We start from the raw sequence: 26710 nt of genomic DNA, 5'->3' as shown, positions 1-26710 counted from the left end.
TAAATCACCTCCGCACGCCCGCAAACCGACTCTTCCACCCCCTCCTGCCAAACCCCAACGTCTCCAGCGTCTCAGGCTTCCCCGCCCAAAACTTCCCCCTCCCATCGCTCCCCCTCTGGGTCGGCGGGATCCAAAAATGCGTAACCGCCGCCCCAATCACCATGCAAGCACTAAACACAATCAACATCCAGCCATGGCGAATCGTCTGGTCATCGCCGGGCCCCGTGCCGAATTTATAGTACGCCGAGAAAACCTGGATCAGGATGGAGCCGAGTTTGCCGGCGCCCGCGCTGATGCCGTGGCAGGTGGCGCGGTACCGAGTTGGGAAACTTTCGGCGGGGATTATGTATGTTGTTGCGTTGGGGCCGAAGTTGAATAGGATCTGGCCGATGATGTAGAGGACGACAGCGACGGGTCCCTCTTTGTGGACTGTGATGAACATGGTGCCGAGGGCGATGAAGTGGGCGGCGAGGGCGAGGAAGCCGTATTTCTGGAGGGCGACGCGGTCGAGTTTGTGGATTACGGTGAGGAGGGAGAGGCCGCCGATGAAGGAGCCTGTGTTCAGGATGATGAGGCAGTGGGTGGAGGTGTCCTGGAACATGGTGTAGATGTCTGTGCTGCCGGTGTCGTCTGTCATCCAGGGCGGGGCGGGGCCGGAGAGGTTCAGGGAGGACCAGGTCTTTGCGAGGAATTGCGGAGAGGAGAGGCCGATGCCGTAGAAGCCGAAGTCGAGGAGGAGCCAGGAGAGGGAGGTGGCGGCGAGGGTGCGCCAGTTGCCCTCTGTCCAGAAGTACTGGATGATGTCTTGGTGGGTGAGGCGCCAGTGGGAGTTGAGGGTTGCGGGCTGGATGAACTGGGCGTGGGAGTTGGAGCGGAATGAAGCGGCGGAATTGGAGTGCGAGTGTTCGTCGATGGAGCGCAGGGTCAGGGCGACAGAGGTGGTGGTGCCGGGGGGCTGCTGCGAGGCAGAGAGGGCGGGCGAGGGCAGGGCGATTTCGTTCCAGGGGGCGATGAGGTTGATGCTGTTGAAAGGGTTGTTGAGGTTGTCGTCAATGTCGGGGGAGGCCGGGTCGCTGAAGAGCGTGGTGGCATCGAACTCGGCCTGGACGGGGTCGTCCTCGATCTCGAGCAGGAAGCGAGGACTCTCGGGGATGAAGAACCGGAACAGGGTTGCGATCACGCCAGGGACGACGCCGATGCCCACGACCCAGCGCCACATAATGTCGACGGTGCGGGTGATGTCGTCGAAGCCCTGTCTCTTGCTGACGACGACGACGACCAGCGAGACCAGGTTGCCTGCAATCTGGCCGAGGGGCTGCATGAAGAAGACGGCGGCCATCATGCGGGCCCGGTGGCGAGTGGGAGCGAATCTACGGAGTTTCATTAGCCATACCCAGTATATATAAAGAGTGATATGTATACATACTCAGATGTAATGACAGCACTCAGCGGATAGTCCGCCCCAACGCCAATGCCCACAATAATCCTCCACCAAATCAGCCACGCAAAGACACTCATACTGCCATGCTCGCCATTCGACGACATGGCCACGCCCAGCGTCGACGTGATCAGCAGCGCCAGCTCCACGCCGTACATCTTCTTGCGCCCATTGCGGTCCGCCAGGTACCCGAACAGCACCTGGCCGAGCAGCGTGCCTCCGAGAGTAGCGATGTTGATGCAGGTCGAGCGGTACGAGGAGGTCTCGTCGTGCCAGTAGACGTAGGCAATCATGGGCAGGGCGATGTTGCTTGCGAAGAGCTATTCTGTTAGCGATGCGATACGATTCTGTGGGTGATGTCTTACTGTGTATCCGTCGAGGAAGAAGCCGACGCCGGCGACCAGCACAACAACCCACTGGAACGACTGGCGGTCGATGGTCTCGTAGATCTGGCGGGTGCGGACATGGCGGTCCTATTCAGTCAGTATAAATCAAGAGTATCTCAGTGAACCAGTCAAGTTACCTGCTCATGCTCAAAGTCCCTGGCGCGGTCGGTTTTGTACAGCCTCGAGCGGAATTTACTCATGGTGCCGAGATGTGTCCAAGAGATAAGAAGTCTTGTCTAGCGAAGCATCACAGCCAAGTATGCCACGACGGCAGCAGCCAAGTAGTTGAAGAGAGAATTCTCGAAGGAGGGTAGAAGGTGTCAGTCAGCGTCAGTCAGTCAAGCAGATCAGCATCGGCCTACGAGCACATGGCCGGAGTGCCGCACATATACAGCCGCAGGCGAGTCAGAGCAGCGTGGGCAGGCCGTGTGAGACTGGATCGATGGGACTGGCGATGTCGATGGCGGGGCACGCAAGTCAACAGGTCCAGTGCCCTGAACTCGGCTTGACAATGAAGCTCGTGGCAGGACACAGCGTCTGATTGGCCCAGGAACAAGACTAAAGAAGCTCCCGGGGTGGAGTCCAAACAGCGCTGGTTAGTGGTTGCTTACTGGTCAGTTTCTGGGCAGTTGTATACAACAGGAACCAATGCTCGCCCCACGTGCTGCGGCGGAGCCCTGAGAGACGCTGCTGCTTCTTTCATTTTCATTCTGTGCTGCTCCACTTGTCACACTCGATAGTCCTGTTTTGTGGTGTTATTGGTGTTTCTGTTTTATCCGAGCTCGCCATCCCACGTTGTCTGTCGTGTAGAGTTTTACAGTTACAGTTGAGATCTTCGGTGGGAGGAAAAAAAGTGGAAGAATGGAAGAAAGCTCATGACCCGTATTTCACTCATCATCTCATTAGGTGTAGTAGAAGAATTATACATCAAGTAAGAAACGCGCCATGCCAATCAACCCGAAACCGACCCTGGTATCCATGCGAAGCTAGAAACGAATAACGAATAAAGAACGAATAAAGAAATGAAGCAAGTCACCGACTATTCTCTGCCAGGAACTCGACAAACGCTTTTTGATCTGGAGTAGTTACTAGTCAGTGGTTGAACTCGTCAAGACAGACAGGGGAAGTACCATCGCTATCCAGAAACTGGATCTGCAGCGTCTTCATCTGCGCCAGATGGTCGAAGTTTGGCTGCAGCTGCAGAACCACCGGCCGGCGGGGGTTCTTGCCAGGGGTGACGCTTTCAATGCAGCTGACTGGGGGGGTTAGACAAATCCAAGAAAGAGACTATATGGGTATGGGTTATGCGTACGTGGAATAGACACATAGCGCTTGCGCTCCTTGCGCTGCGAATTCGCAAAGAAGATCATCACCAGCTTGCCACTATTCCCACGCAGGATGCGCAGGTTCTGGCTGATGCATTCCTCGCCCCGGCCTTTGGACTTTGCCTCTGCGATGCCCGCGATGAAGGCCAGTTTGGAGGCCAGGATGAGTTCTTGGAACTGCAGGCAGTCGTTCCAGTCTTCGAAGGTGTACGAGATCTGCGTTGCGAAGACGGTCGCCCCTGTCTGGACGGTCTGTTCGTCGAGGAAGGAGATGCGCAGGGACGGTTCGGTGCCGATTTTGGGGTGTTCGAGGTGGGGGACGGGGAGGCGCGTTGTTATAACTGATATCGTCAGTAACTGCAGAGATAACTGTAAGGGAAGAGAGAGAGACAGCTGTGTAGAAAGGCATTCTGTTGCCCAATGCCGCCGCCCAGCTCGAGACACTTCAGCGCCCCCGTAAAGTCCTTGCGGATGTTGATGAACGAGTACCGCAGCTTGAACAGCCGATTGCTCCGGACAAACGACCTACTTCATTAGCCGTGAAAGACGTAAAGAAAGAAAAGACGCAGGAAGACATACACTGTCACTGCCGGACTGAGGGGTAGGCGGGCGACCTCATCGTTGACGGAGCCCTCCCGCGGTCGCGAACCGGGCGTGGAAAAGGTGGACGGGCTCAGGGAGGGCGAGAAAGGGGGCGAGGAGACGAAGCTGAGAGAGCCAGACGAGTGCGTTGAGGAAGACACAGTGCTCTCTCGTCGACTGGGGAGGGGCCAGTCGTCCGCCTCTTGGAGAGGGAACGGATTCATGATGGCAGCAGAAAGGCAGGATAGCTAACTGGCAACAAGGTTCCAGCACTGAGGGACTCGACGATCGTGCAGATCGGCAACTGAACAGTGAACAGGCATGTCAGACAGATACCCAGACTGCAGACGGCGACGACCAAGGTGACTACCTAAGTACCGGCCATCCAGCTGCACAGGCTTCCAACGGAACCAGGAAGCTGTTCGCCGAGACGAGCTAGGAACCAAGCGAACAGGCATTGTCAAGATAGAGACGCCGATTTGGTGGAACGAAAGGGCAGGCTGGATGGCAGGGCCACAGGAGGACAACGTGGGCAAACGGATGGCTGCGATCGAAGGCTGTGGGCCTTTAACTCAAGTAAGACTAGCTAATTAGTTAATAATAGCCAACTGAGTCAGGCAGTGAGTCCAATGGATCAATTATCTATATAGCTCTATGGACAATGGACAGCCCACTCCAACCGGGTATCCTACGAAAGAATAACAATATCAACAGGAAAGAAATGCAGAAACAAGACCAACTCCGGCTCAAAGACAGCTTTAGCGAGGTAATAGCGAGGTATAGCACTCATAACAGCAGCAAAGAAGACAGCAAAGACAACAGCAGAGAATACTGTATAACGGCTAGTTCGGCTTCTGCGCAATAATGCGATAACTCGTCGTGATCAGACGCATCTTGTCCATCTTGACAAACGCCTGCCCGTCCAGACACAGCCGGTTGATCAGCGTCTTGAAGTGCTTGGGCAGGACGTGCGTCTTGACCAGCCCCAGAATCACCTGGCGCATCGACCGGAAGTACAAGTCCACCTTGTCAATCAGCGGCGCCTGCAAGTCGCCCACGCTGGCATTGTCCGATCGCAGCACCGTGAACCCAGCCTCCATGAGCGCCGTCTCCAGAATCTCCGGCGTAGGTGTGCCCACAGCCCCAATCAACGGCTTGACGCGCCGCATCAGCTCGGCATGCTCTTCATTCGCGCCGTCATACCCAGGCAGACTGACCCAGTCGAGCAGCGAGATCCTGGCCCCCGGTTTGGTCACCCGGTAGATCTCGCGAAACAGCGCCCCGAGATCCTTGCACAGACTCAGCGCCTGGATCTGGTAGAAGGCGTCGAAGCTCCCATCGTCAAACGGCAGCGGCAGCGCATTAAAGTCCTGCACGACAAACTCATTCGTCTTGCCGAACCCCATCTCCTCATTGAACTGCCGCGCCTGCGCCACCTGGTTCGGATCGATATTCAGGCCTGTGACTCTCGCGCCGGAATACTGCGCCATATGCGCCGCGACGCGCCCGCGCCCGCAGCCCAGATCCAACACGCGGTGTCCGCTCTGCAGCCCGATGTCCTGCGCAATCGACTCCTCGTACAGCAGCTGGTTCTCGAGCACGGAGGCGCGCGCGCTCATGAACGGCGGGATATACATTTTCTCGACATCGCCGAGCGCGCACAGGTGGTTCAGCACGCCGTAGTAGGCCTGCAGACAGTCGCCGATTTTGTCCTGGTAGTTGGCGCCCAGGACGCGCACCATCTCCTGCTCGTCCGACCAGTCGAGGTTGTAGATGACGTACGAGGCCATGAAGTCGTCGACCTGTTTGGGCGTGAGGTGCTGCAGGTACCGGAAGGAGTTCCAGAATGTTTTCCAGCGCTTGGGGGATGCTGAGTTGCGCAGGTCGGGCAGCCCGTTGGGGTTTTCTTGCGATAGTTGCACTGAGGCGAGCTTTTGCTTTTCGGTCGCGACGACGTCGACGGAGCTCGAGGAGCTGCGCCCGGAGCGGTGCGATGCGAGCTGGGTTTCCATTTTACTATACTAAAACAAGGCGGATGGCGGGCGGAGAAGTCGACACGAGGATGCAGAGAGCACAGCGAGAGAACGGCGAGACAGAGAAAGCTACAGGCTATGATGTCGACACAGGATCATGTCAATCAGGCGCACCGGAATCATGAATGCACGCTGCGACGGACGAGGCGGGCCAGGGCCGAATTTATAGACGGCCCTAGTGCGCGAAAATGCCAGAAGGGGATTTATTTTTCGAGCTGCCGTTTGGTCTCCGTGCTCCGCGCAGTCTCCAAGGGCGAGTTATATTGATTTGCCAGCAGACCTGCCTGGGGCAGTTAGAGGGTGGCATGAGTGGGCTGGGACCAGATCTGGCGGTGCCGGAACAGTCGGATGGGCTCAGGATCTTGAAGATTATACGAATGAGTCAGTGACTTACGGTATACCTTAACGCATTGTTCTGTACTCCGTACATCTCTCAGTCTACATCTACACAGTCCCAGTCTACAGTCTCAGTCTCATCTACAGTCGCAGTCGCACTCCCACACCAGTCTACACTCTACAGTCTACACTACACAGCAGCTACGTAATATGCACAGGAAGCCAAGTTAGCCAACTCAGAAGATGCTTGATCATCAATGGCGTCAAACACCATTGGCCAGTGCGCAGGCATCGTCACCCCCCTTGCCCTATAGGGATGCGTCGGGTCGGGCTCGGAGCTGGAACTGTGGCTCGTATGCAAAGTTGAAGGCCGTTCGCGCCGTTCAGGATCCAGAGTCCCCGCTCATTCTTGGCTCAGTTCTTCCATTATTAATCGTTGGTGAGCCCATTCAGGCATTTCTCTCCGGCTGGTGCCGCCGCATCCCGGTCTGACAGCCCTGTGGCCAGGCTAACGATAAAGCCGGATATCCGGTCTGTTCTGGATTTGTTCTGCGTTTTCATTTCGATGCTGACCGCTATGATGCTGGATTTTTATTTTCATTCTGTTAGTTACTCCGTAGTTGATACTTGATAGTTGGTAGATTCGTCATCAGACCCTGCCTCTGATCCACCGGCCGATCGCAACCTCGCTGCGTCTCGTCGCTGGCACTCGCTGGACTCGTTCTGGATATTTATCCTGCGCCCTTCGTTGGCTTGCGTCTTGACCGATTTCCCGCCTGTCTCGTCATATTTACCTGTTCCAGCATGGCGTTCTGCTTCCCCTCTCTGACCTGCGCTCTCACGTCATACGGGCTGGCGGCAGAATCCGCTGACGCGAAGCCCTCGTTGATCCCGCATGGATTGTCGGATCATCCTGGACGATACGTCAGACTGGAGCATCGAACAGAGACCAGGATCGGTCTCGTGCCTCGCCCAAAGAGTATTCCTGCATTCTCTGACTGTGACTCTGTCCCGTCCGAAGCGATCCTGCTCGTCTCCAACACTGTCGCCCGCATTCTTCCTTCTTCCTTCTTTTCTTTTATTTTATAATCTAATTATTTAATTCTTCCAATCCCTCGTACTGACCGCCACGTGACCTCCATTCCCGAGTGTATCCGCCTGTTCCGGGTTCGGCAGAAACACCATAGACTGATCTGTATAGTGTATACACACCCAAAGCTTGGTGTATCACTCAACAACAACCTTAAATTAAGCTTATCTCCAAGGCAGCCCACTTTCGGGCACCTGTAGAGAGCATCGTCCATACAGAAAAAAGAATCCCCTGGTTCCACTCCAACCAGGCAGCCTCGTTTCTATCCCTAGACGCTAGCCTTCAGGGTAAGTTCGGTGGGTGGCGAGACGCAGTCTCCAATCATGTATATCCCTTGCTTCACCTAGTGCACCAGGGCGATCTGGTCTGCCATGGGAGGGGGGACGCGAATGGCAGGCCGTGACACTGACCAGTGACCACGCAGTCGGTATCTGACGGGGCAGGCTCGGGCCAACGGGTGTAGAATGTAGATACTAACCCTCCGAGGAGATGGCCGCCATGCCGAGTGCTGGGCGCTTGCCACTTGGTAGTACAGTATTGGCGTAGCGTGGCGTAGTTGAGTAGCTGCTAGCTGCTGGCTTGCGAGTCAGTGGGCATTGCATCCGGATCGACTGAGAGACTATGATTCCATCCGAGTGGAGTGATGCCCTCAGTTCATCCGGTGGACCTAGCAGGCTTGTCCTGTTGGACCCTACCAAACCTATCTATTAGATAATTCCTCACCTACCTGGATAGTCATGATGGTGCGGACGAGGTCTGGAGATAGATGGACCCACCCCTGTTGGATCACGAACCATGAGAGGTAGAGTATGGAATAGAACCGTCTAGTCCTGATCAGAGGCCTCAGTCCGACGGTGGACTAAAGCCTCCAACGGTCTTGCTATGCCCCGAGCTGGGCGTGATACGCGTGTCTGAGATAAGCGTGTCTGAGATGGGTCTGCTTCGGATAGCATTGGAAGATGAAGAGGAGATGGAGGTGATCAGTGGGAATGTACGACACCTCCATACTACGACAACCTCAAGTTGGTGCGGATGCGGCGTCTCACTTGTATCATACTCGCAGCAAGTCACCAGATGGCTGTCTACTACGAAAGAGCTCCTGCAAATACGCCATGAATTCTTGCTCTTGTCGTGAAGCCGGCAGGACAGTACAGGGAAGGTACAATGCCTCCTATCATCCATATCTACTGTAACTATAGTATTTTATTACGCTGCATTTCCTCTTCCATTGAGTCAGCCAGCCATTGATGGTGCTAAGAATAACTACCTGCAGTCGTTTATTTACTTTACACTTATATCACCTATTAGACCTCCCGGAGATATTGGTGTATGACATACTCTAATAGCTAGAAGAATATTAAAGATACCCAAGGGCTCTTGTCTTTAGTTTTAGTAGACAATATACTCGCTAGTATGGGATTTTAATGCTGAGTACTCCAACTGGTCTTACTCTTATTAAGAAAACCAGCTATTCTGTCCTATTATTAATAGGTAGATCCCCAAGGTTTATTTTTAAATAACAGGATTACTGGTTCCGCTTTTTTTCTCATCCAGTCGATAATTTCCTTGACACTTTCCAACAATTTCAGTACAATTAATGACGTCGCTAGCTCTAGCGATACTAGTCTGCTGTCACCTCAATTCGAGTTAGTTATATCAGTCAAACAAGTAATGGGCTCCCGTCATCAACAACAGTAACTCATCAGTTCGATAGCCATATTCACATCATTACACAAGCCTCCCAGTCTGTGGATCAATCACCTGTCGCCCTTTAAAATCCACTTTCAAAGACTTCGTGCCACCGCGAACAAGATCCTGAACCCAATCCGGCATTCCTCGCTGCATAGTCTCAGCAAGAACCCTGCGTCAGGCGGAGTTAAACGACTCACCAAGCCAGCAAAATAACTAAATATCCCTGGGAGAAACACTGTTTGGCTGAGGCCGCTGGTGAGTGTATCCACAACGGCATCCACAACAGTGTCGACATGTAAAAGAGGCATGAAGAACCGGGGCTGGTTCGTCTCGCCTTTGAACAGCGGCGTTTTCGTAAAGCTCAGCACAGCAAGAGACGCGCGGACCTTGGGGGCATTCTGGGCTCGGAACTCTTGCATAAGGCACTAATTCATTGAGATCAGTAGCTTGAACTCGTAATGCAAGACTCGAGTCATACCTCGTGAAACGCAATCAACCCAGCTTTCGACGCCGCGTAATCAGCCAGCCCTGGCGGTGGGATATAAGCACTCATCGAAGCGACATTGAAGATATGTCCGTGATTTCGCTGGATCATGGCAGGGAGGAATTCTTTCGATAGGAGAAATGGTGCCAGCAGGTTCGTTTTCAGGGTTATGCTGTTGTCGTTGTAGGTACTCTCGACTACGGTCCGTCCGCGCGATAGACCAGCATTGTTGACTGCGACTGTCAGTCAGGCATTATTGAGATGTGTCTGTTCATTGCTGACCTAGGACAGTTGGATCGCCAATCTCTGCTCTGATCTTCTCGCAAACAGCTGCGATCTCTTTCTCATCGCTCAGGTCGCATTTGTGGTACAGGATTCGTTTATTGTCTGCGAATATTAACGTCGGCAAAGCCCTGACAAGCTGGGTCTCTTCTAGAATGGAGCTCAGTTGAAATACCAGGCTTGAATGTCAAAGGGATGATATCTAACACGACAACGCGTGAACCCAGGGCAGCAAGACGGCGAGCAACTCCCGCCCCAATACCACCGCTCCCCCCAGTCACCACGACCAGCTCTTCCTTCCAGTCCCATGTATCGTCTATAACCCAATTGTTCCGACTTTTGGTACTTAGCCAATCGTTGAGCCACAGGATGACACTGGCTGCCGCGGCGATTTGGACAAGGCTCTCGTATCGCGCGAGGGAGCTGAATCTTCCGACCACGTGTAGACACGGTAATGTGAAGAGCGGATGGAGGATCGACTTTCGCAGGCCTACTACTATTGGATCGATGTAGAGGCCTTCACGGGGGAGGAATCCTGGTCTGGCCATCGTGCTCATGTTCTAGGGAAGCGCTGCAAGGGTGACCAAAGCGTGTACTTTCTTGCACTTTATACGAGGTATATACATATCGACATAAGAGTATCCATCTAGGTAGGTATCTGCAGTCTCCCATTTCCAAGGCGTCCCAGCTTCGTGACTGTTCCGGGTTGAGTCCGGAAGGCATCCGGCTATTCACATATGACAATGGACCCATTCACCTGACAGCCGGAAGGATCCGAATAGTTAACATTCAGTTCAGAAATTCAGTGTAGAGCAGATAGATGCCATAGATATCTATTAATTGGCGTCCGCAATGCATTATTGTGGCCGCATTTCCAACTCATCACTTGGGTCTTGTTTGTCTTTTCTTTGCTTTTTTTTTTTTTTTTTTTTTTTTTTGATATTGACCCTGCGAATGAGAAGGCCATGGATAAGACGAAAGGGACTCGTCGAGTCACAAATGTCGGAAATTTCAGCGGCACCTGGGTGATGGTAAATATACCGCACATGCCATGAAACTGGCCTCACGCTGATCCACCGCGGAAACAGGACAAAAGCCTCTCGACCAACCTCGACGCAGTTCTTAAATTAGTAAGTATCTCAATTCATACCATGACATAGCGTCTAGGAAGCTCAGAACGTCAGCAAGGAATAAGCTGGATAATGAGGAAGGCGATAGCCGCGGCAACCACTACATTGAAGATCACGCAGGGCTCGGATATAGACGGCGATAGGCCGACCTGGGCCCCGACCGAATGGATGGTGCTAGAGTCCGCACTAACTGGAGGACTGGAAGGGGCGCCAGAGAAACGCCCGTTAACTTGGACTGACTTCCATCATGCCGACACCCTCTTCGGCCGTGTCATCATTCGCAGTCACTACATTCCCGGACGGGGGGTTGCGGATGGCCGAGTCGAACCTCTTGTTGAACCTTTCACGAAGGTGGACAAAGAAGACGCTGGATCTATATTGAGGGAGGCAGTCGTGATGACACCGGAAATTGCAGGTTCGGGTGCAGAAGAGGAGATCGACAAAGCTTTCATTCACGATTTCGTCCGTAGCGTGGACTCTGGGTGGACAGCGGAGCAGGTACGCGTATCAAAGCTTTCTCAGCGAACGAATACTTATGCACCGAGGGATAGATGTGGGCAGTAGAAATGATAGGCGAGGAACTGTTGTTGACGCGGAGGGTTGTGGTCTGGAAAGGCTCCTATGCTGAGTCTTCTTGCGTTTACTACAGGCGTGCATGATGGCGGCAATGTCGATATATGGCTTTCGAGGTTATAAGAGATCATTTACCGAGAATTCTGGTTCGGATATCTGCAGATAGTACAGGACAAGTGGTCAACTACCTCGTGTTGCCCTTGCAATAAGGTGTATGGTGACCGCGAAATCACCCGCTTCCAAGGTAGCACAGCACAGCCTGCACGAACGATATTGTTTTTAGTAGCTATCTTAGACTGTTTCAGACATGCAATGTGTCTGGAAGGGACCTATTCTTCCCCAATTTGCTAGTGGTCCGCTTTTCGGGGGGGCAGCGAAGAGTGAGGGCCAGATCTGCCGTCAGAGACCTTCTACCCTGTAATTATGGACTTTTACTTGAAAGCACCTATTATACAAAGATTTATTAGGATATCCTGCCGAAAGTCTTGGTTATCTGATTGTGTCCAACGATAGTATGCTGATAACGACTTGGCAAAAGCTGCATAATATACACTAGCCCGATAAACGACACTGCAGGAAATACATGACCCAGTAGAATAATGAATAAAAGCACAACACGTCGGCTAGTCTCTGCCAGCTACCTGCTCAGGATACTGGATGGTACCCTAGCCGAATAGGTTTCAATAAGCTCGAGACACATTTGCATGCGAGGGTACTGTGTGGTCCCCAAAACACCAATGCAAAGAAGAGCAAGGACCAGAATTCTCCACGATTCACCGGATGATGGCTTCGTAGCTTTCTATTAACAGTGAGCATTATGATAAAAACTACTTGACTGAAATGGAGACTAACCTTTATATCCCAATCGGACCAGGTGGGAAAGAGACTCCTCCACCAGTAGTGGCCTTGTGTCCAGGGATAGGACATGGAGTTCCATTTCTTATCATTGAGATACCACTATTCGTTAACCGTTAGATAGTCAAGCGGCAGATCGAAGAGTGAGACTTACTGATACACAGCCCGCGTTCCAAACACGTTTATTCAATGCGTCCTGCACCCAGTAAACATAGTCGCGCTCGGATTTTGGCTTCAGATCAACCGACACGGCGTCGCCATCCAAAACGGGCTTCAAGACACGGAGAGCGTAGTTGATCGAGCTGGTATGATGGGTTAAAACACTGTCCTGGGCTTGGGTGAAAAGAATAAGGGGCACACCTACTTCTCCGCAGCCATCATGGCCGACGTATGCCCAGTAGCAGCATTAGGCCCGAGCAGCATGAAGAAATTCGGAAAGCCGCTCAGCACAGAGCAGTTGTAGGCGGCTGGGCCGTCATACTTGGTCCAGTGTTGGGATACATTCTCGCCGTGGCGTCCCACTACATCCATGTACGGGATGAATTTGTTGGTCTGGAAGCCTGTCGCGAGAATGATAACGTCCGCCGGAATGAAGCCTTTGTCTGTCTTGAGGCCGTCTGCGGTAATCTCTTCGGTCTTCGCGTCAGTTAAAGAGAGCTTGTCGCTGTGTAGAGAGTCCAGGTAGCCGGGGTCGAATATTCGCCTCTGCAAGTTGTAAATTAGCATATGTTAAAGCATCTATCCAAGCGTATATTGAAAGGATACAAATAGTTACATACCTTGCATCCTACATCAAAGTCCGGAATCAGGAGGTCGTGATATTTCTCTGGGCCTGCCTCGCGCATGTATTTCTCGACCTGCTTTCGCCGCTTCTCTCGCAGCTTCGCAGCTCCTTTGGTCATTGGAAACAAGCGAAAGTCATTCTCGGCAATCAAGAAGATATGGAGTCGGTGCAGCTTCATTGCAAATGGAACATAGCGGAAGATCCATTGCAAGACCCGTGGGTAGGTGAAGTTCGGGGCAGGAAATATCCAGTGCTTTGTCCGGATAACCTGCGTGAGAGACTTTATATTTGCCTCGTTTACCAGGTCCGGGACAATCTGTGCAGCAGTGCCTAGCATCATCAGATATGGATGTATATTCCTAAGGTGGGTTGGTACGTACAGCCATTCCCGATCACAACAATATTCTTCCCCTGGAGGTCCACGCTGTGATCCCACCGCGCTGAATGGAAGATACTCCCGTGGAAGTCGGCGGCACCAGGGATCTCACACGGCCGTGGCTCGACGAGCTGCCCTGTTGCTGCAAAGAGGATCTGGCACTCGTGGGTGTATTCGCGCCCGGAACTCAGGTCTCGGAGGTATAGAAGCCAGCGACTTGCATCCTCGCGCCAGACACTGCGGACTACTTCCGTTCCGAAGGTCATCTTGCGACGGAGGTTGTAGGTGTCGACCACGTTGTCGACATACTCTTTGATTTCAGTGTTTGAGGGCATGAGCCTTGTCCAGTTGGGGTTGAGTGCGAAGGAGAAGCTGTACAGTGCGCTCGGCACATCGCAGGCGCATCCTGTTCGGGGTGAGTTGGTATGAGTAGGAGACGTAGAGAGGGAAAGGGACCCGGACCAGGATAGGTGTTGATGTACCATGTTCCACCACTGTTGGGATGTCGCTCGAAGAACTGAATATCTTCCAGGTCATACCATCTCTTCAGTGTTGCTCCTAGAGCCACGGCCGATAGCCCTGCACCAACACAGGCTACCTGGCTGTAAGAGGGAGCATCAACAGATTTCGAAGTCATGGCTGGTTTACATAGATTGGATCACGATATATTGGATTCTGCCATGGGCAGGTTTAAGTAGAATCATGAAAGCGTCCTGCATGTGATGCCGGAGCTCTCCCGCATGAAGACATGTGTAAATGCCCTAGTTAAGAGACTGTTCGGGTCAGTTCCGGCCTTGTTCTATCATGCTAGATATTGATTCATATGAGTCTGGAACAGCTCCGTCTCCTCCAGAGATATAATACCAGCAGACAGCGAAATAGTCCAGCGAAATAGTCCAGCGAAATAGTCCAGCGAAATCCCATCTTCCCAGCACCAAATCATGGATCTCCACTACAAGCTGCAGGCCGCCTGGGACCATATCATAACAACCTACAAGCCAGGCACAATCGAACTGACGGGCTCAATTATCACTCAAATCGTCGGCTTCATCATCCCAGCAACGCTATACATGTTCATCGACACTGTATTTCCAAAATTCTCCCAGCGCCACAAAATCCAAGATGCCCGCCGACAACCAACTCGCCAGCAAATCCTGCACTGTGTCAAAGTGACTCTGTTCAACCACGTCTGGGTAGTAGCCCTCCATGGCATGCTGGTCTGGTTCGCTGGCCTGGACCACGCGACTCTGAATCTAGATCCAATCGTGCCCCCTTGGACAGAGTTTATCGTGGACTTCGCTTTCGGTCTCCTAGCAAGGGAAGTCTCGTTCTACTACATCCACCGCGCTCTGCACCACCCGAGAATCTATGTCTATATCCACAAAATGCACCACAAGTACATCACGCCCGTGGCATTCGCAGCCGAGTACGCACACCCGGTCGAGCATATCCTCGCAAACGTCCTACCGGTTTCACTGCCTTTATATCTAAAAGGTGCGCACTTCCTGTCTATCATGGGCTTTGTGACCTTTGAGCTATGGGAGGCTGCGGCGGACCATAGCGGGTATGACCTTTTGAAATTGCCGCCGGCCGAACTGCACGATTTGCACCATGAGAAATTCCGCGTTAATTATGGGACTATTGGGTTGATGGACTGGATTCATGGGACGGATGTTGTGGGGTGGGATAGGCCGAAGGTGAAGAAGGCTGAATGAGCGAAGACGGAGAAAGATAAAGCTCAAGCCTGATGGATATATATATACTGTTCAACAATATATTGACTGCCCTAGCTAATAGAACTCCCTTAGCCGTCCATTCCAAAAAAAAGAAATAAGATCCAGTCTTAACTTAAAGTATCAGGAAAGTCGAGCCTCGTCAAGAACCCTAAATCATCCAGCCCCTGTCCCTGCCCTTGTCCCATATTCGCCACATATTCCTCCCAATTGAAAAACGGCACTTGCATTAGGTCATGATCTGGGTGATCAAACGGATCATGAGTTTGGCCCATGTCATTCAGATGCAACTGAAACGAAGCAGAATTACAATTAGAATTGGCAGCGCGATCCCCTGCTTCTGTTTGTTGGACGTCACCATAACCGGAAACCGCCTGGCGATACGCAGCACGGAGGAATCGGAGTGTGTTGCTTGCGGACACGCTCACTGTAGCCATGGACTCTAGAACGCTTGTTGCTTCTCTCCAGGCTTCTCGGGCTTTATCCATGGCGGATGGACGGAGCATTGACGGGGCGGAGAAGGACATGAGGAGGACTATTGCGGCGGTTGACACATCTAGACTGGAATTAATACAGATTGTTAAATAGAAATGACGGGCCATGGGCGCATACAGAATCCATTGTACCACCATGCATCAGTCGCATTGGTGTGGTAGGTCTCGTGGACGAGGTGCGTGAGGTCAATCGCTGCCATCACGCAGGCCGTTGCAGACTTGGTAGCCATAGACGAGTACAAGGTGCGCCGAGTTGCGAGGTTCTGAGCAGCCGGGCTCTCTTGTGAGTTGCTCTCACCTGTGGACTCGCGCTCGCGTACTCGTTCCGAGTACAGCTGGGTGAAGATAGGACGATGTAGAAGGAGGTGGAGATGCACGTATCTGTATAAATATCAGGACCTATACTCAGATACCGCCGAAAGGGTCGGGCATTGTACCTCGCATGAAGAACATTTCTCTGCTGAGAAATTGCCTGACCCAGGCCTCTATCTGAATGCATGCCCGAGTTCCACTTAAGGAACGACGGAAGATTGGCCTCGAATAGAGTGAGTTGTCGTTCGATCTCAAGGACGACGTCTAGGCCTCCCAGGCTCCTCGTCGGGGACTGTGATTGACCCTGGCATGACCGGCCACGCCAAGCGGAGTATACATCAGATAGTATTCTGTCTAGGATACCGTAAAGCTTAATGGCCTCAGTATAGAATGCCATCAGTGTCCAGTTACTGGGCCCGTCTGGACGGGAGGTATCGAAACCATCCGGAGGGGGAAGAGGAGCCAGATGAGTCGTCATGGTTGGTCTGCCATATGTCATGCTCAGAGTGCTGCAGTTAAGAATTAGGGCAGAGCAAGAGGAACTGGAATTAGGGTCGGGCTTACACATCCATCATCACACAGCCATGCCAGGTTCGGCGCCGAATATCAGACTCCAAAGGCGTCAAGGTGGCAAGGGTATCCGACTCATGCAGTCCTAGGCCCAGGGCAACCCTGCAAGCAACCCCGACGGAATGCCAGCAGCGGCTGGGATAGGGAGAGCTCTGCAGAAAAAGTGCCGTGATCAGTAAAGTCTGAACCACACCAAGGGTATTGATGTCAAGCAAATCGAGTCCAATAAACCGCTTCCCTCGAAGGAAGAAGGAGTTCGCAACGTGCTCGACTTCCTCCGGGGCAATATCCGCAAACTGACAGCCCAAGGCAAAGATATAATTTAATGCACAATGGAAGAGGATTGATCTAGGCCCAGATTCTGCGGCTGAACCCAGTCCAATTCTCAGGTCTGTGAGAGGGACCGCCGCCTCATCCTCAGCACGCCACAGATTTCTATATGCCGCTTCAAATGCGGGACGGTCGAAGAATGGATAGAGGGTGTAGACGTGGCTGAAAAAGCAGCCGACGAGGTGGTCTGCCAGTGTGCGCGGTGGCAGCGCAAAATCGTCGAACCGGTACTCAGTGAAAGTATCCTGGAGAGTACTGGACATACGTTCGGGGCACGAAGAATTCACTGGCTGCGAAGGCATCGACTGCCAGGCAAACCGCATGAGCGAGGCTGTGGAAGAACTGCCATAGAATTGAAATCGAGACGACTGGCGCCTGGCTCCATCGTCCAGGGCTGTAATCTGGCCCATGCCCGTAATGTGGCCTCCCCCATCGTCGAACAACGGCGATTCGTAGGCTGCATTTTGGGTACTCTCCGCAGTCTCTTCTACGGATCCAGACTGGCTATTTGCCCTGTCACTCTGTCCGTTTGGCACCGGATGCCCCGGTGTGACTGGATTTAGTCCAGCAGTCTCGACAGGTTGTGGACTGTCCTCAGCTGGGTCTCTACCGTGTCTGCTGGGATCTCTGAGTTCACATCGAGTCTGGGGATCCGATGAGTCGATAGAGACCCCGGCCCTCAAACAGGCGTCTTCCAGTCCTCTGATTCGCTGACAAAGGGTCTGAAAATATCTATGCTGCGTTAGGGCTTGACTCGTCCATGCATGGATCATGCTCACTCGTCTCTGCTGGCAGACCGGGCGTTATCCGAGCTGTAGACGCACTGGTCGATCCGATACGCCCGTCTGGTGCATGGCCCACAGATGGGCTTGTTCCCATCGCACCGGATCTTCTTCTCTCTGCACGAGTCGCAGGCCAGAGCAACCTTTCTTCGCGGAGTACTGCGACGCTTCGACTCAGCGGCAGCTTTTGGTGGCATTCTGTAGGGCAATGTCTGGAAGGCTGATAAAAAGCCAACCTCACAGGAGTATGAAAGATCGAGAGCCGGGAGTGTTCCGGTTACACGTCACGCACGTCTGTGCGGGATTGACATGTGGAATCCAATAGAATGATTAGCCAGAGTTTGAGATTGAAAACTATTGGATGCATTGGTGGAGCCAGGACGATTGTTGGTTCCTCTACCGGAAGCATTCCGGACTCTCGGCCCATTCCGTTCAATATGATTACGAATATATTATGGTTATCTAGTCCATGCTACATCTGCACCTGTGAGTGCCAATAGATGAATACCGAGATGCCCGCCTTCGCGGAGTGGCGTTTTCTATCTACCCTCATCTTCTATGTCCTGCCATCAGCAGCATTCAGAATCCCAGGCGCTATTATCCGTGCAGGGTTCAAAAGACTACCTCTAGCCCCGGCCATATGGAATGGGTTTGCTGGTGCGCTGATGGTCAAAACTCCCCCAGAGCAGCTGCAGGCAATGCTGCCATCCACTATCGACGTATATGATGCATGGGTCTTGTCTCATGGAGCCAGCCGTGCGGTGGATATCTTGCCTGCTGATAATGCCACTCGCCTGCTCTGGCTAGGACCAAGAAAGTCGGATAAAGTTGTTCTTTTCTTCCACGGTATAATATTCTATTCATAGTGCGCCATTGATGAACCACTGCTAAGGTCGAAGGTGGTGGATATGTGATGCCGCTTGCTAAAGGACACCTGGACTGGATGGCATATATCAGGATCGAGGCAGCCAATGCTGGAATAGAGCTGAGCGTGTGCATCCTGGAGTACGGTTCGTATTACCGAAGAGGAAGTAATGAAGCATATACTTACTGTTCAGACCTGGTTCCGACAAACCCATATCCCAGACAAATGACCCAGGGAATTTTCGCACTGAACCATCTATTGGATAACGGATATAGACCATCTGATGTATGTCGGCTGTCTCCATCAAATCAAATCTAACTTTTCTGTAGATTGTCTTCGGTGGCGACTCTGCAGGCGGCCACCTGTCGCTTGGCCTCATGGCTCATCTCCACCGCCAGTATCCATCTCAGTCTGCAGAGAATGGTTTCGACCTAAACGGCCCAGTCAAAGGGTGTTTCCTTGTGTCGCCGCTATCATCCTTCAACTTTAGTACGCCCTCCTACAAAAGATGGTTTAGTGCCGATGTTCTTAGTAGGGAAGTCGTGGAAAAATGGGGACTCTATCTTGTCGAGTATTCTCCCTGGAACGACGAGATCTGTGCTGGGAATGGCTGGGGAATGGCCCTCGATGTTCCGGAAAGCTGGTGGGACAGTCTCAAGGCTGTGGATCGTATTCTCGTGACTGGTGGCTACGAGGAGGTCTTCAGCGACCATGTCCAGCAGCTGGGCAGGATGCTGAAGAGAAAGAGTCAGGGCGAGGTTGCCCTGTACATGGCAAACGAAGCGCACGATGGGCCATTGATGGATTTCTCAGCTGGAAGGCCTCCCAGTGTAACGACAAGGGCAATTGCAGACTTCGTTATAGCTTGTTTGAAGTAAACTAGGTATATAGATTTCCAACTAGCCCAGCACCGTAATACTATCTTGTGATTCGAGCATAACAACACTCGGGTCCTTCTATAATGCACTATCTAGCCGACGAATTTTATATCCGCTTTGCGTCGTCCAGAACCTGCAGTAAGGCTGCTTCGTCCAAGATTAAGCCGACGTGTTGCTCACTCCTAGGAGTCACCTTGACCGGGAAAGGCTCGTCGGTTCTGTGGTGGTTCAAGCGGTTTGGGTCGTATGACCCAGCCTAGTAGATCATTATATGTCAGTTCATATTCTGCCCCTGCACTGCTCGTTGACTTACTGCTGCATAGTCGTAGCAAAACACTAAACGTGCCACATTGATGAACAGTCCCCTGAACGCCAGTCTATACCCAACGCAAATACGACGACCTCCGCCAAACTGCCAAAGCCCATGTGCTGGGTCGGCCTCATGCCCGTCCAGCCATCGCTCGGGCTTAAACTCCTCTGGGTCGTCGCATTCGTTGCACACTGGGATCTCGTTGATCACAAACCCAACGCCTGCCGGGAAATGATAACCCTCAAACTCCATGTCGGACGTGAGCACATGGTCCGGGGTAAAGGGGAAAATAGGCCTCCAGCGCAGGAGCTCCTTGATCATCGCGCAGATGTAGGGCATTTGCTCGAGGTCACCAATCCCTGGCAGACGGGCATTTCCTCCAGAGTTACATATATGATCCACCTCTGCCCTCGCTTTCTGGAACTTGTCAGGATAGCAAAGGGCCGCCATTGCGAAGATGTTCAATGCCTCTCTGGTCGTATCGGACCCCGCCTCGAGAAGTTGCAGAGCGACATACATGGCCTCCTGGTCGTCGCCGGTAAACTTGGTGTCTGGGTGCAGAAGGACATCACGAACCCAAGACGGAGGCGCTGTGCCCTGCTCTACCTTTTCCCTGACCGGAATCCACCACGCTCTGTAGACCTCCTCGTTCCAGTCACCAAGCCTCTCCCAGTACTTCCGCCATGGCTGGAGAACACGGGGAAGCCTATCAAGTTCAGGAAACCAGTCAACCAGGCTGGAGCCGATGCTGCCAACGAAGTGCGTGACGACATCTTGTAGATCAGCCAGCTCTCTCCCCGTCTTGGTCAGTCGCTCCCCGAGTGCAATGCGATGCACGACGGAGTTTGCGTAGCGATAATGATGGCGGTACCACCTCTCCGGCTGGAACAGGTACTCTGCAAGCATCTGCGTGCTTTCGAGCTCCTGCCACGATCCGTACTGCTTCAATGCAGTCCCGCTAAGCAGCGAGTGCATCACCCGTCGTTTCTCTGTCCACCCCGAGGGGGGAAGGAGGAGGGAACGTGCGTTGCGGCTCACAATCCCACTGGCAATAGGCATGGGACTCCTGCCATTTGTGAGGGCGCCGCGTTTAGCGATGACTTCACTGACAACGCGTTTGCTATTGAGCAGAACCCAGGTCTTTGATCCGAGGTGGAGAGTAGTCATCTCGCCGTATTTGGCGAGGTCGCTGTGCTGTAGTGTATCCGGTGAGCCACTTCTTCTGTTTGATATCGGTGTACATGATTCCCACGCACCAGTTTAAAGTCTTGATCATCGCGTGCCCTGCGAAGTAGAAGGAGGTTGCCGAGTATTGGGACCCCTCGAGGGCCATGAGGGAGTTTCCATGTCTTCCCAGGGGGTGGTCTCCGTTTCCCAACTGGGGTGAATACCTCTCGAATGGTGAGGGCGATTGTCACTAGGCATGCTGCTATGGCTACGATGGTCGCGCTGATTGGATATGCTTCGGCAGCTGCGAATATGCTGCCCATGGTGTCTTGCTGGATTGGATGTCCCCGTACAGACAAGATGCGATATACGACTTTTAACGCCGGCTGCAGCCCGATAGACAAGGATGCTGCAAAGGCCCATTATGCATATTAACCCCACCTCGCACATCCGTATCCCAGTATCAGGTAGTGCACCGGATAGGACGGCCGGATCCCACCCGACGGTGAGTGGTCCCCGGAACAGTTCCGTGACAACATTATTAAGAGCTGTGGGACCAACTATGCCATGACGATACCACCATGCTAGCCATACTCCTGTCCTTTGTCGCACTTCTCCTGCTCGTTCACCTTAGCAACACTAGCCACCACAGCACAATGACCGAGCGCGCCCTTGACTGGCTCCGGGACAAGGCTGTTGGGTGGAGCCACAGCCCCCCAGTGAACAAGATCGATACCCACCACCACTGCGTCCCTCCATTCTACGCCAAGGGTAGGCTATACTACTTGCTCAAGACACTCCGCTAACTGAAAACAGCAGTCGAAGACCAAGGAGGCGACCCCAGCGGCTGGCCAACGCCTCACTGGAGCCCGCTCGCGTCGAAGCTGCTGATGAAGCGCGTTGGCGTGCAGATCGCTGTCCTCTCCGTGACAGCCCCAGGAGCATGCATTCTCCCAGATCGTCAAGGCCGAGCCCAGCTCGCACGCCAGATGAACGAATACTCCGCAGACCTGCGCAATAAAGAGCCCGAGCGGTTCGCCTTTTTCGTATCGCTGCCCAATATTCTGGACACGCAGGACGCCCTCGCCGAGATCGCATACGGGCTGGATACCCTGCATGCTGATGGAGTCACGCTATTCACCCGCTATGGCTCGTCGAATACGTACCTCGGCCATCCAGACATAGAGCCCATCTGGGCAGAGCTAAATAGGCGAGGATGTGTCGTCTTCATCCACCCCACGCACCCGGTCGATACGAACCCTGTTAATCCCAAACTCCCACAGCCGGCCATCGACTATCCGCATGAAACTACCCGTACGGCAATGGACATGATCACGAATGGTACCAGGCTCAAGTACCCAGACTGCAAGGTCATACTATCCCACGCAGGCGGAGCCCTCCCGTACCTAATCTCGCGGGTGACAACGCCCATGAAGAAAGCTCCGGACTTTGCAGTCTCGCACCGTATGGGCACAACGCATGATAAAGCCATGGAAGCGTTTCGCAGTTTCTACTTTGATCTGGCGTTGAGTTCGGCGCCGCAGGTGCTGGATATGCTCTTGAAGATGGTTCCGCATGAGCATATCCTGTATGGGAGTGACTTTCCGTATGCGCCGGTTACGGCGTATCCGGCGTTTTTGGAGGAGTTGGAGGGGTATGAGATGGATCAAAAGTTGAGGAATATGATTAATTATGGGAATGCGCTGAAGCTGTTTCCGCGGTTGGTGAAGATGAGAGGGAGTGAGTTGTAGTATATGGATATTAATGGATATAGCATATACAGCTACCAGTTACATCAGAGTTTCTAGCTAGCTGATCTACTGATTTCTATGGAAACTAGATAAGAATCTCCATGATACCGAACCTAGGCTAATCTACAAACTCTGTCTGTTCTGGACAGGTGGAGCATGCGGAGGCACATCGATATGAGCAGTCGCCTGGGTCAGGAAGACATCCGACGCAGTGTTGATGGTCGAGTAGTCCCTGAAGATGAAGTTCATGGGGAATCCAACATCAAAGTCCGCTGCGGCGTCAATCTCAGCCAGCTCCTCGCTGGAAAGACTGATACTCAAAGCCTCAATATTTGCCTTGAGATGCTCCACCTTGCGCTGGCCAACAATGGGGAATACATAGGGCGCCTTGTGCATCACGTATGAGAGTGCCTGTCTCGTTAGATGGGCCATAGAATGAGGGCATCTAACTTACCACAGCATGCAGTGTCCCCCCCTTCTTCTTCGCAACCTTCTCCAAAGCATCCGAAATCTTCACATCCGTCTCACTCAGCTGCGCCCCCCTGTTACTCGAATCCCCCTGCGCAGCCTTCCTCGCCTCAGCAGTCTTGAACTTTCCCCCACCCAGCGGTCCCCACGGCGCAATCCCCATCCCCTGGTCCCGACACATGGGGATAATCTCCCTCTCCATATCGCGATACCCGGCGTTCCACTTCCCCTGGTACACCGAGAACGGGCGCAGGCCGTTTGCGCGCGCGTAGTCGTTCGCCTTGACGACGACCCAGGCGGGCGTGTCTGAGATACCGAGGTACAGGACTTTCCCTGAGGTGATGAGGCTGTTGAGGCCGTGCATGACTTCCTCGATGGAGGTGGTGAAGTCCCACCAGTGCAGGTAGAGGATGTCGATGTAGTCGGTCTGCAGCTTCTTGAGGCTGTTCTTGACGGAGACGTGCATGGATTTGAATGAATTGCCGACGAAGTTGGACTGGATGGGTTCTGTGTCGCGGTGGTTGTTGCGGAAGCCGGTTGTGTATTTTGTCGCGATTCTACATCATATCATCAGTATTTGAATAGACTGGTTGGGATGAGGGAGCGTACACCAGCTGGTCCCGGTTTCCGCGCTTTTGCAGCCACTCGCCGATCCAGGTTTCGCTCTCTTCATACTGATAGTTGTTTGCCCTGTTGCAATTAGAAAGGTACTTTAAAGGAGGAGACTACATACGTATCGATGAAATTGCCACCTGCTTCGTAGAAGGCATCAAGGAGGGCAAAGGTCTGCTCCTTGTTGCACTCGCCCATGAACTCTTTCCTTTCATGATGTTAGATCAATACACTACAACAGGGACTGCGTACCAGGCATCACCAAAGTTCATAGCCCCAAGACATAGCGGGGACACCTTCACGCCGGCCGTGGGCGAGAGGACCCGGTGGTAGCCAAGAAGGCTGGGGGGTTTTGGAGCGGGAGCAAAAATAGACATGATAAAGCGTAGTGTTAGATAGATTCCAGAAATCAATGTATTTGGCAATTCCAGCTTCAGGACGTTGCTGCTTTATAACAGCGTGATGGCCGGCTTGATTCAGTGGAGACCTTGATAATGAGGGGTTCTGCAGAGAGAGCCCCATTGGCCAGTGCAATGTACAGTGCTTACTGTGGATATCGGACTTAGGACTTTGCAGTTTATTATTTGGTGGTTGTTGCGGACATAACAGATCACTATGATGTAAGTTTAAATGCTGAATAATGTTATACTATACAACATTGGATAAGCATTATTAGCCAAGACACAAATATAATTGTATACCGGCAGTCAATATGAGAAACTCGTTCATGAAGGAACAGCTGTCTTTGACTCGTTCTAGGGTCTCCAGCTGTAAAACGCGGGCTGCACGACCGTCCTAGAAAATAATTCTGATAAACAAAGCCTTTTTCAAATACCCAATTGGGTTTCTTAATATTACCAGCAGACTCGGCATATCAAGTCTTGTAATGGATATTGACAGGGGCCGGCGCTGTTCCATTACATCCAGACATTTTGCTCGGCATTTTAATATAAATTGCAAATCCAGAATTTATCAAGGTCTAGTGTCACCAAAATCTGTATAGCATGTCGACACTAGGTATTCCCTGTACAAGACCTATCATGGCCATTGTTCCAGACAAAGCACCAATTAGTGAAAGCATGTGTCCAAATAGTGAATTGAGCATTCAATTACCTGCTCATTTAAAGCTGTAGAACAAGCGAACGCACAATGAGTTCAATTCTTTCTCTCTTGGTGAGAAATGTCATAAACACCGCAATAACCCACAAACTCTGCCCCATAACATTGTCGTTCCAATATAACCACTTCAATCCACCATTGACACAATGGGGGCCATCAACGGCGGCAAGGTCGACCTGGCCGAATATCTCTGTACAAGACTCCACCAACTCGGCGTCCGAAGCGTCCACGGCGTCCCAGGAGACTACAATCTCGTTGCTCTCGACTACCTCAAGCCCGCCGGTCTGCACTGGACAGGAAACGCCAACGAACTGAACGCCGGATACGCCGCAGACGGATACGCCCGTATCAAAGGTATCTCAGCACTCATAACAGCATTCGGCGTTGGAGAGCTGTCTGCCCTGAATGCCATCGGCGGTGCGTATGCTGAGAAAGTCCCAGTCGTGCACATCGTCGGGACCCCTCCAACAACTGCCCATGCCCAGAAGAAGGGCCTGAATCTGCATCACTCGTTTGGGGATGGGAATTTCCGCAGGTTCGCGGGGATATACAAGGATTTCACCTGTGCGCAAGCGAATCTAGACGATCCTGCTATTGCACCTGAGCTGATCGATAGGGTTCTCCAACAATGCCTACAAGAGAGCCGTCCCGTATACATCGAGCTACCAACCGACATGGTCAAAGCAAAGGTCTCGTCAGTAGACTTAGACCACCGCATCGCCCCCTCCTTCAAACCAAGCAACGCCGACGCCAGGATCGAAGCTATCGCCGTTTCCACTCTTCTCAGCCGAATCAAGAACGCCAAACGCCCAGCCATCATCGTCGACGGATTCACCACCCGCTATAACCTCCTCCCCGAGGCAGACGAACTCATCCGCACCACGGGCTGGCCGACCTACGTAACGCCCTTTGGCAAAGGATCCGTCAACGAAACCCTCCATAACTTCCACGGCGTGTACACCGGCGCTGCGGCAGCCACATCCCAAGCCCTTACGATGCACATACCACAGAGGTCCGATATTCCGACCTCGTTATCCGCTTTGGACCGCTCGACGCAGATACAAATACCTTCGGTTTCACGGCCCTCACGCCCGTCGAGAATACAGTCTCCATCCACCGGACTACCATTGACATCGACGGGCGCACAGTGCACGCTGATACAAAGGCTCTTCTGTGCCGGGTGCTCGACGGATTACATGACACGAATATACCCCGGTCATCCTGGGTGGGATACTCACCTCCGCCTCGACCGCGAGAGCTTCTTGACGCCCTTCCCGTCCCTGTCCCGGATGCGCAAATCGATCAGAAGACATTCTGGACTAGGGTTTCGGAGTTCCTGCGACCGCATGATATCGTTGTTGTTGAGACGGGCACGGCCTCGCTCGGTGCGAATGATCTGATTCTCCCACCGGGTGTGAAGATGGTTAATTCGGCGATATGGCTGTCGATTGGATGTGCGCTCGCTGCGGCGGTGGGGGTATCTCAGGCTCAGAGGGATATAGTTATCCACAACAATAACACTAACAATAACAGCACGGCCGGCCGAACAATCCTCTTCGAAGGCGATGGGAGTTTCCAAATGACCGCGCAGGCGCTGGGCGATATATATCGCAACAGACTCGATATGATAGTTTTCCTGATTAATAACGACGGGTACACGATCGAGCGGTATATCCACGGGATGAAGGCTGGGTATAACGATGTGCATCCGTGGAGGTACCTCGATGCGCCGTCGTTCTTTGGGGCGCCGGTTGATGATCCTTCGTACCCGGTTGTTACCAGGAAAGCTGAGAATTGGGGCCAGTTGATGGATGTACTTGCCGATGAAGAGGTTGCTGCGGGCAAGGGGTTTTGTATGGTGGAGGTTGTTATGGGGAGGGAGGATGCGCCGGAGGAGTTGAAGAGGTTGGTGCAGATGGCTGCGAGGAGGAACAACGGAGACAATGTTTAGAT

The 26710-nt window shown here is 52.7% G+C and overlaps 13 protein-coding genes across 13 annotated transcripts; 5 read left to right on the top strand and 8 right to left on the bottom strand.

Annotated features, from left to right (window-relative positions):
- Window positions 1-4: 4 nt before the first annotated feature.
- Window positions 5-2024, bottom strand: APUU_21583S (phosphate transporter; the record flags this gene model as incomplete). The annotated part of the gene is made up of 4 exons (XM_041700350.1): window positions 5-1370; window positions 1427-1758; window positions 1804-1911; window positions 1962-2024. 4 exons carry the CDS (start codon window positions 2022-2024, stop codon window positions 5-7), a joined length of 1869 nt encoding a protein of 622 aa, XP_041553345.1.
- An 832-nt stretch (window positions 2025-2856) lies between these two features.
- APUU_21582S (uncharacterized protein) lies at window positions 2857-3955 on the bottom strand (the record flags this gene model as incomplete). Its single annotated transcript, XM_041700349.1, has 5 exons — window positions 2857-2900; window positions 2955-3080; window positions 3137-3490; window positions 3541-3674; window positions 3729-3955. 5 exons carry the CDS (start codon window positions 3953-3955, stop codon window positions 2857-2859), a joined length of 885 nt encoding a protein of 294 aa, XP_041553344.1.
- Window positions 3956-4573: 618 nt separating this feature from the next.
- On the bottom strand, window positions 4574-5743 carry APUU_21581S (class I SAM-dependent methyltransferase; the record flags this gene model as incomplete). Its single annotated transcript, XM_041700348.1, has 1 exon — window positions 4574-5743. One exon carries the CDS (start codon window positions 5741-5743, stop codon window positions 4574-4576), a length of 1170 nt encoding a protein of 389 aa, XP_041553343.1.
- A 3175-nt stretch (window positions 5744-8918) lies between these two features.
- On the bottom strand, window positions 8919-10205 carry APUU_21580S (uncharacterized protein; the record flags this gene model as incomplete). The annotated part of the gene is made up of 5 exons (XM_041700347.1): window positions 8919-9029; window positions 9080-9307; window positions 9361-9599; window positions 9649-9753; window positions 9824-10205. 5 exons carry the CDS (start codon window positions 10203-10205, stop codon window positions 8919-8921), a joined length of 1065 nt encoding a protein of 354 aa, XP_041553342.1.
- Window positions 10206-10850: 645 nt separating this feature from the next.
- Window positions 10851-11342, top strand: APUU_21579A (uncharacterized protein; the record flags this gene model as incomplete). The annotated part of the gene is made up of 1 exon (XM_041700346.1): window positions 10851-11342. The coding sequence occupies one exon, from the start codon at window positions 10851-10853 to the stop codon at window positions 11340-11342; it is 492 nt and encodes a 163-aa protein (XP_041553341.1).
- Window positions 11343-11988: 646 nt separating this feature from the next.
- On the bottom strand, window positions 11989-14003 carry APUU_21578S (flavin-containing monooxygenase; the record flags this gene model as incomplete). The annotated part of the gene is made up of 7 exons (XM_041700345.1): window positions 11989-12150; window positions 12204-12308; window positions 12361-12508; window positions 12571-12911; window positions 12986-13320; window positions 13371-13772; window positions 13829-14003. 7 exons carry the CDS (start codon window positions 14001-14003, stop codon window positions 11989-11991), a joined length of 1668 nt encoding a protein of 555 aa, XP_041553340.1.
- A 304-nt stretch (window positions 14004-14307) lies between these two features.
- Window positions 14308-15081, top strand: APUU_21577A (sterol desaturase family protein; the record flags this gene model as incomplete). The annotated part of the gene is made up of 1 exon (XM_041700344.1): window positions 14308-15081. The coding sequence occupies one exon, from the start codon at window positions 14308-14310 to the stop codon at window positions 15079-15081; it is 774 nt and encodes a 257-aa protein (XP_041553339.1).
- Window positions 15082-15209: 128 nt separating this feature from the next.
- APUU_21576S (uncharacterized protein) lies at window positions 15210-17784 on the bottom strand (the record flags this gene model as incomplete). The annotated part of the gene is made up of 5 exons (XM_041700343.1): window positions 15210-15655; window positions 15712-15974; window positions 16031-16414; window positions 16470-17537; window positions 17585-17784. 5 exons carry the CDS (start codon window positions 17782-17784, stop codon window positions 15210-15212), a joined length of 2361 nt encoding a protein of 786 aa, XP_041553338.1.
- Window positions 17785-18099: 315 nt separating this feature from the next.
- On the top strand, window positions 18100-19330 carry APUU_21575A (alpha/beta hydrolase; the record flags this gene model as incomplete). Its single annotated transcript, XM_041700342.1, has 4 exons — window positions 18100-18433; window positions 18487-18597; window positions 18646-18737; window positions 18782-19330. The coding sequence occupies 4 exons, from the start codon at window positions 18100-18102 to the stop codon at window positions 19328-19330; spliced, it is 1086 nt and encodes a 361-aa protein (XP_041553337.1).
- Window positions 19331-19436: 106 nt separating this feature from the next.
- APUU_21574S (cytochrome P450) lies at window positions 19437-21130 on the bottom strand (the record flags this gene model as incomplete). The annotated part of the gene is made up of 3 exons (XM_041700341.1): window positions 19437-19586; window positions 19644-20834; window positions 20897-21130. 3 exons carry the CDS (start codon window positions 21128-21130, stop codon window positions 19437-19439), a joined length of 1575 nt encoding a protein of 524 aa, XP_041553336.1.
- A 258-nt stretch (window positions 21131-21388) lies between these two features.
- APUU_21573A (amidohydrolase family protein) lies at window positions 21389-22558 on the top strand (the record flags this gene model as incomplete). Its single annotated transcript, XM_041700339.1, has 2 exons — window positions 21389-21578; window positions 21624-22558. The coding sequence occupies 2 exons, from the start codon at window positions 21389-21391 to the stop codon at window positions 22556-22558; spliced, it is 1125 nt and encodes a 374-aa protein (XP_041553335.1).
- Window positions 22559-22681: 123 nt separating this feature from the next.
- APUU_21572S (aldo/keto reductase) lies at window positions 22682-24015 on the bottom strand (the record flags this gene model as incomplete). The annotated part of the gene is made up of 5 exons (XM_041700338.1): window positions 22682-22969; window positions 23013-23583; window positions 23636-23716; window positions 23760-23846; window positions 23891-24015. 5 exons carry the CDS (start codon window positions 24013-24015, stop codon window positions 22682-22684), a joined length of 1152 nt encoding a protein of 383 aa, XP_041553334.1.
- Window positions 24016-24903: 888 nt separating this feature from the next.
- On the top strand, window positions 24904-26708 carry APUU_21571A (alpha-keto acid decarboxylase family protein; the record flags this gene model as incomplete). Its single annotated transcript, XM_041700337.1, has 2 exons — window positions 24904-25710; window positions 25770-26708. The coding sequence occupies 2 exons, from the start codon at window positions 24904-24906 to the stop codon at window positions 26706-26708; spliced, it is 1746 nt and encodes a 581-aa protein (XP_041553333.1).
- Window positions 26709-26710: the final 2 nt, after the last annotated feature.

Source organism: Aspergillus puulaauensis, chromosome 2, assembly GCF_016861865.1.
Source record: "Aspergillus puulaauensis MK2 DNA, chromosome 2, nearly complete sequence".
Lineage (NCBI taxonomy): Eukaryota > Fungi > Ascomycota > Eurotiomycetes > Eurotiales > Aspergillaceae > Aspergillus > Aspergillus puulaauensis.
Note: the sequence above shows the minus strand (reverse complement) of the source record. Positions and strands in the feature narration are given on the sequence as shown.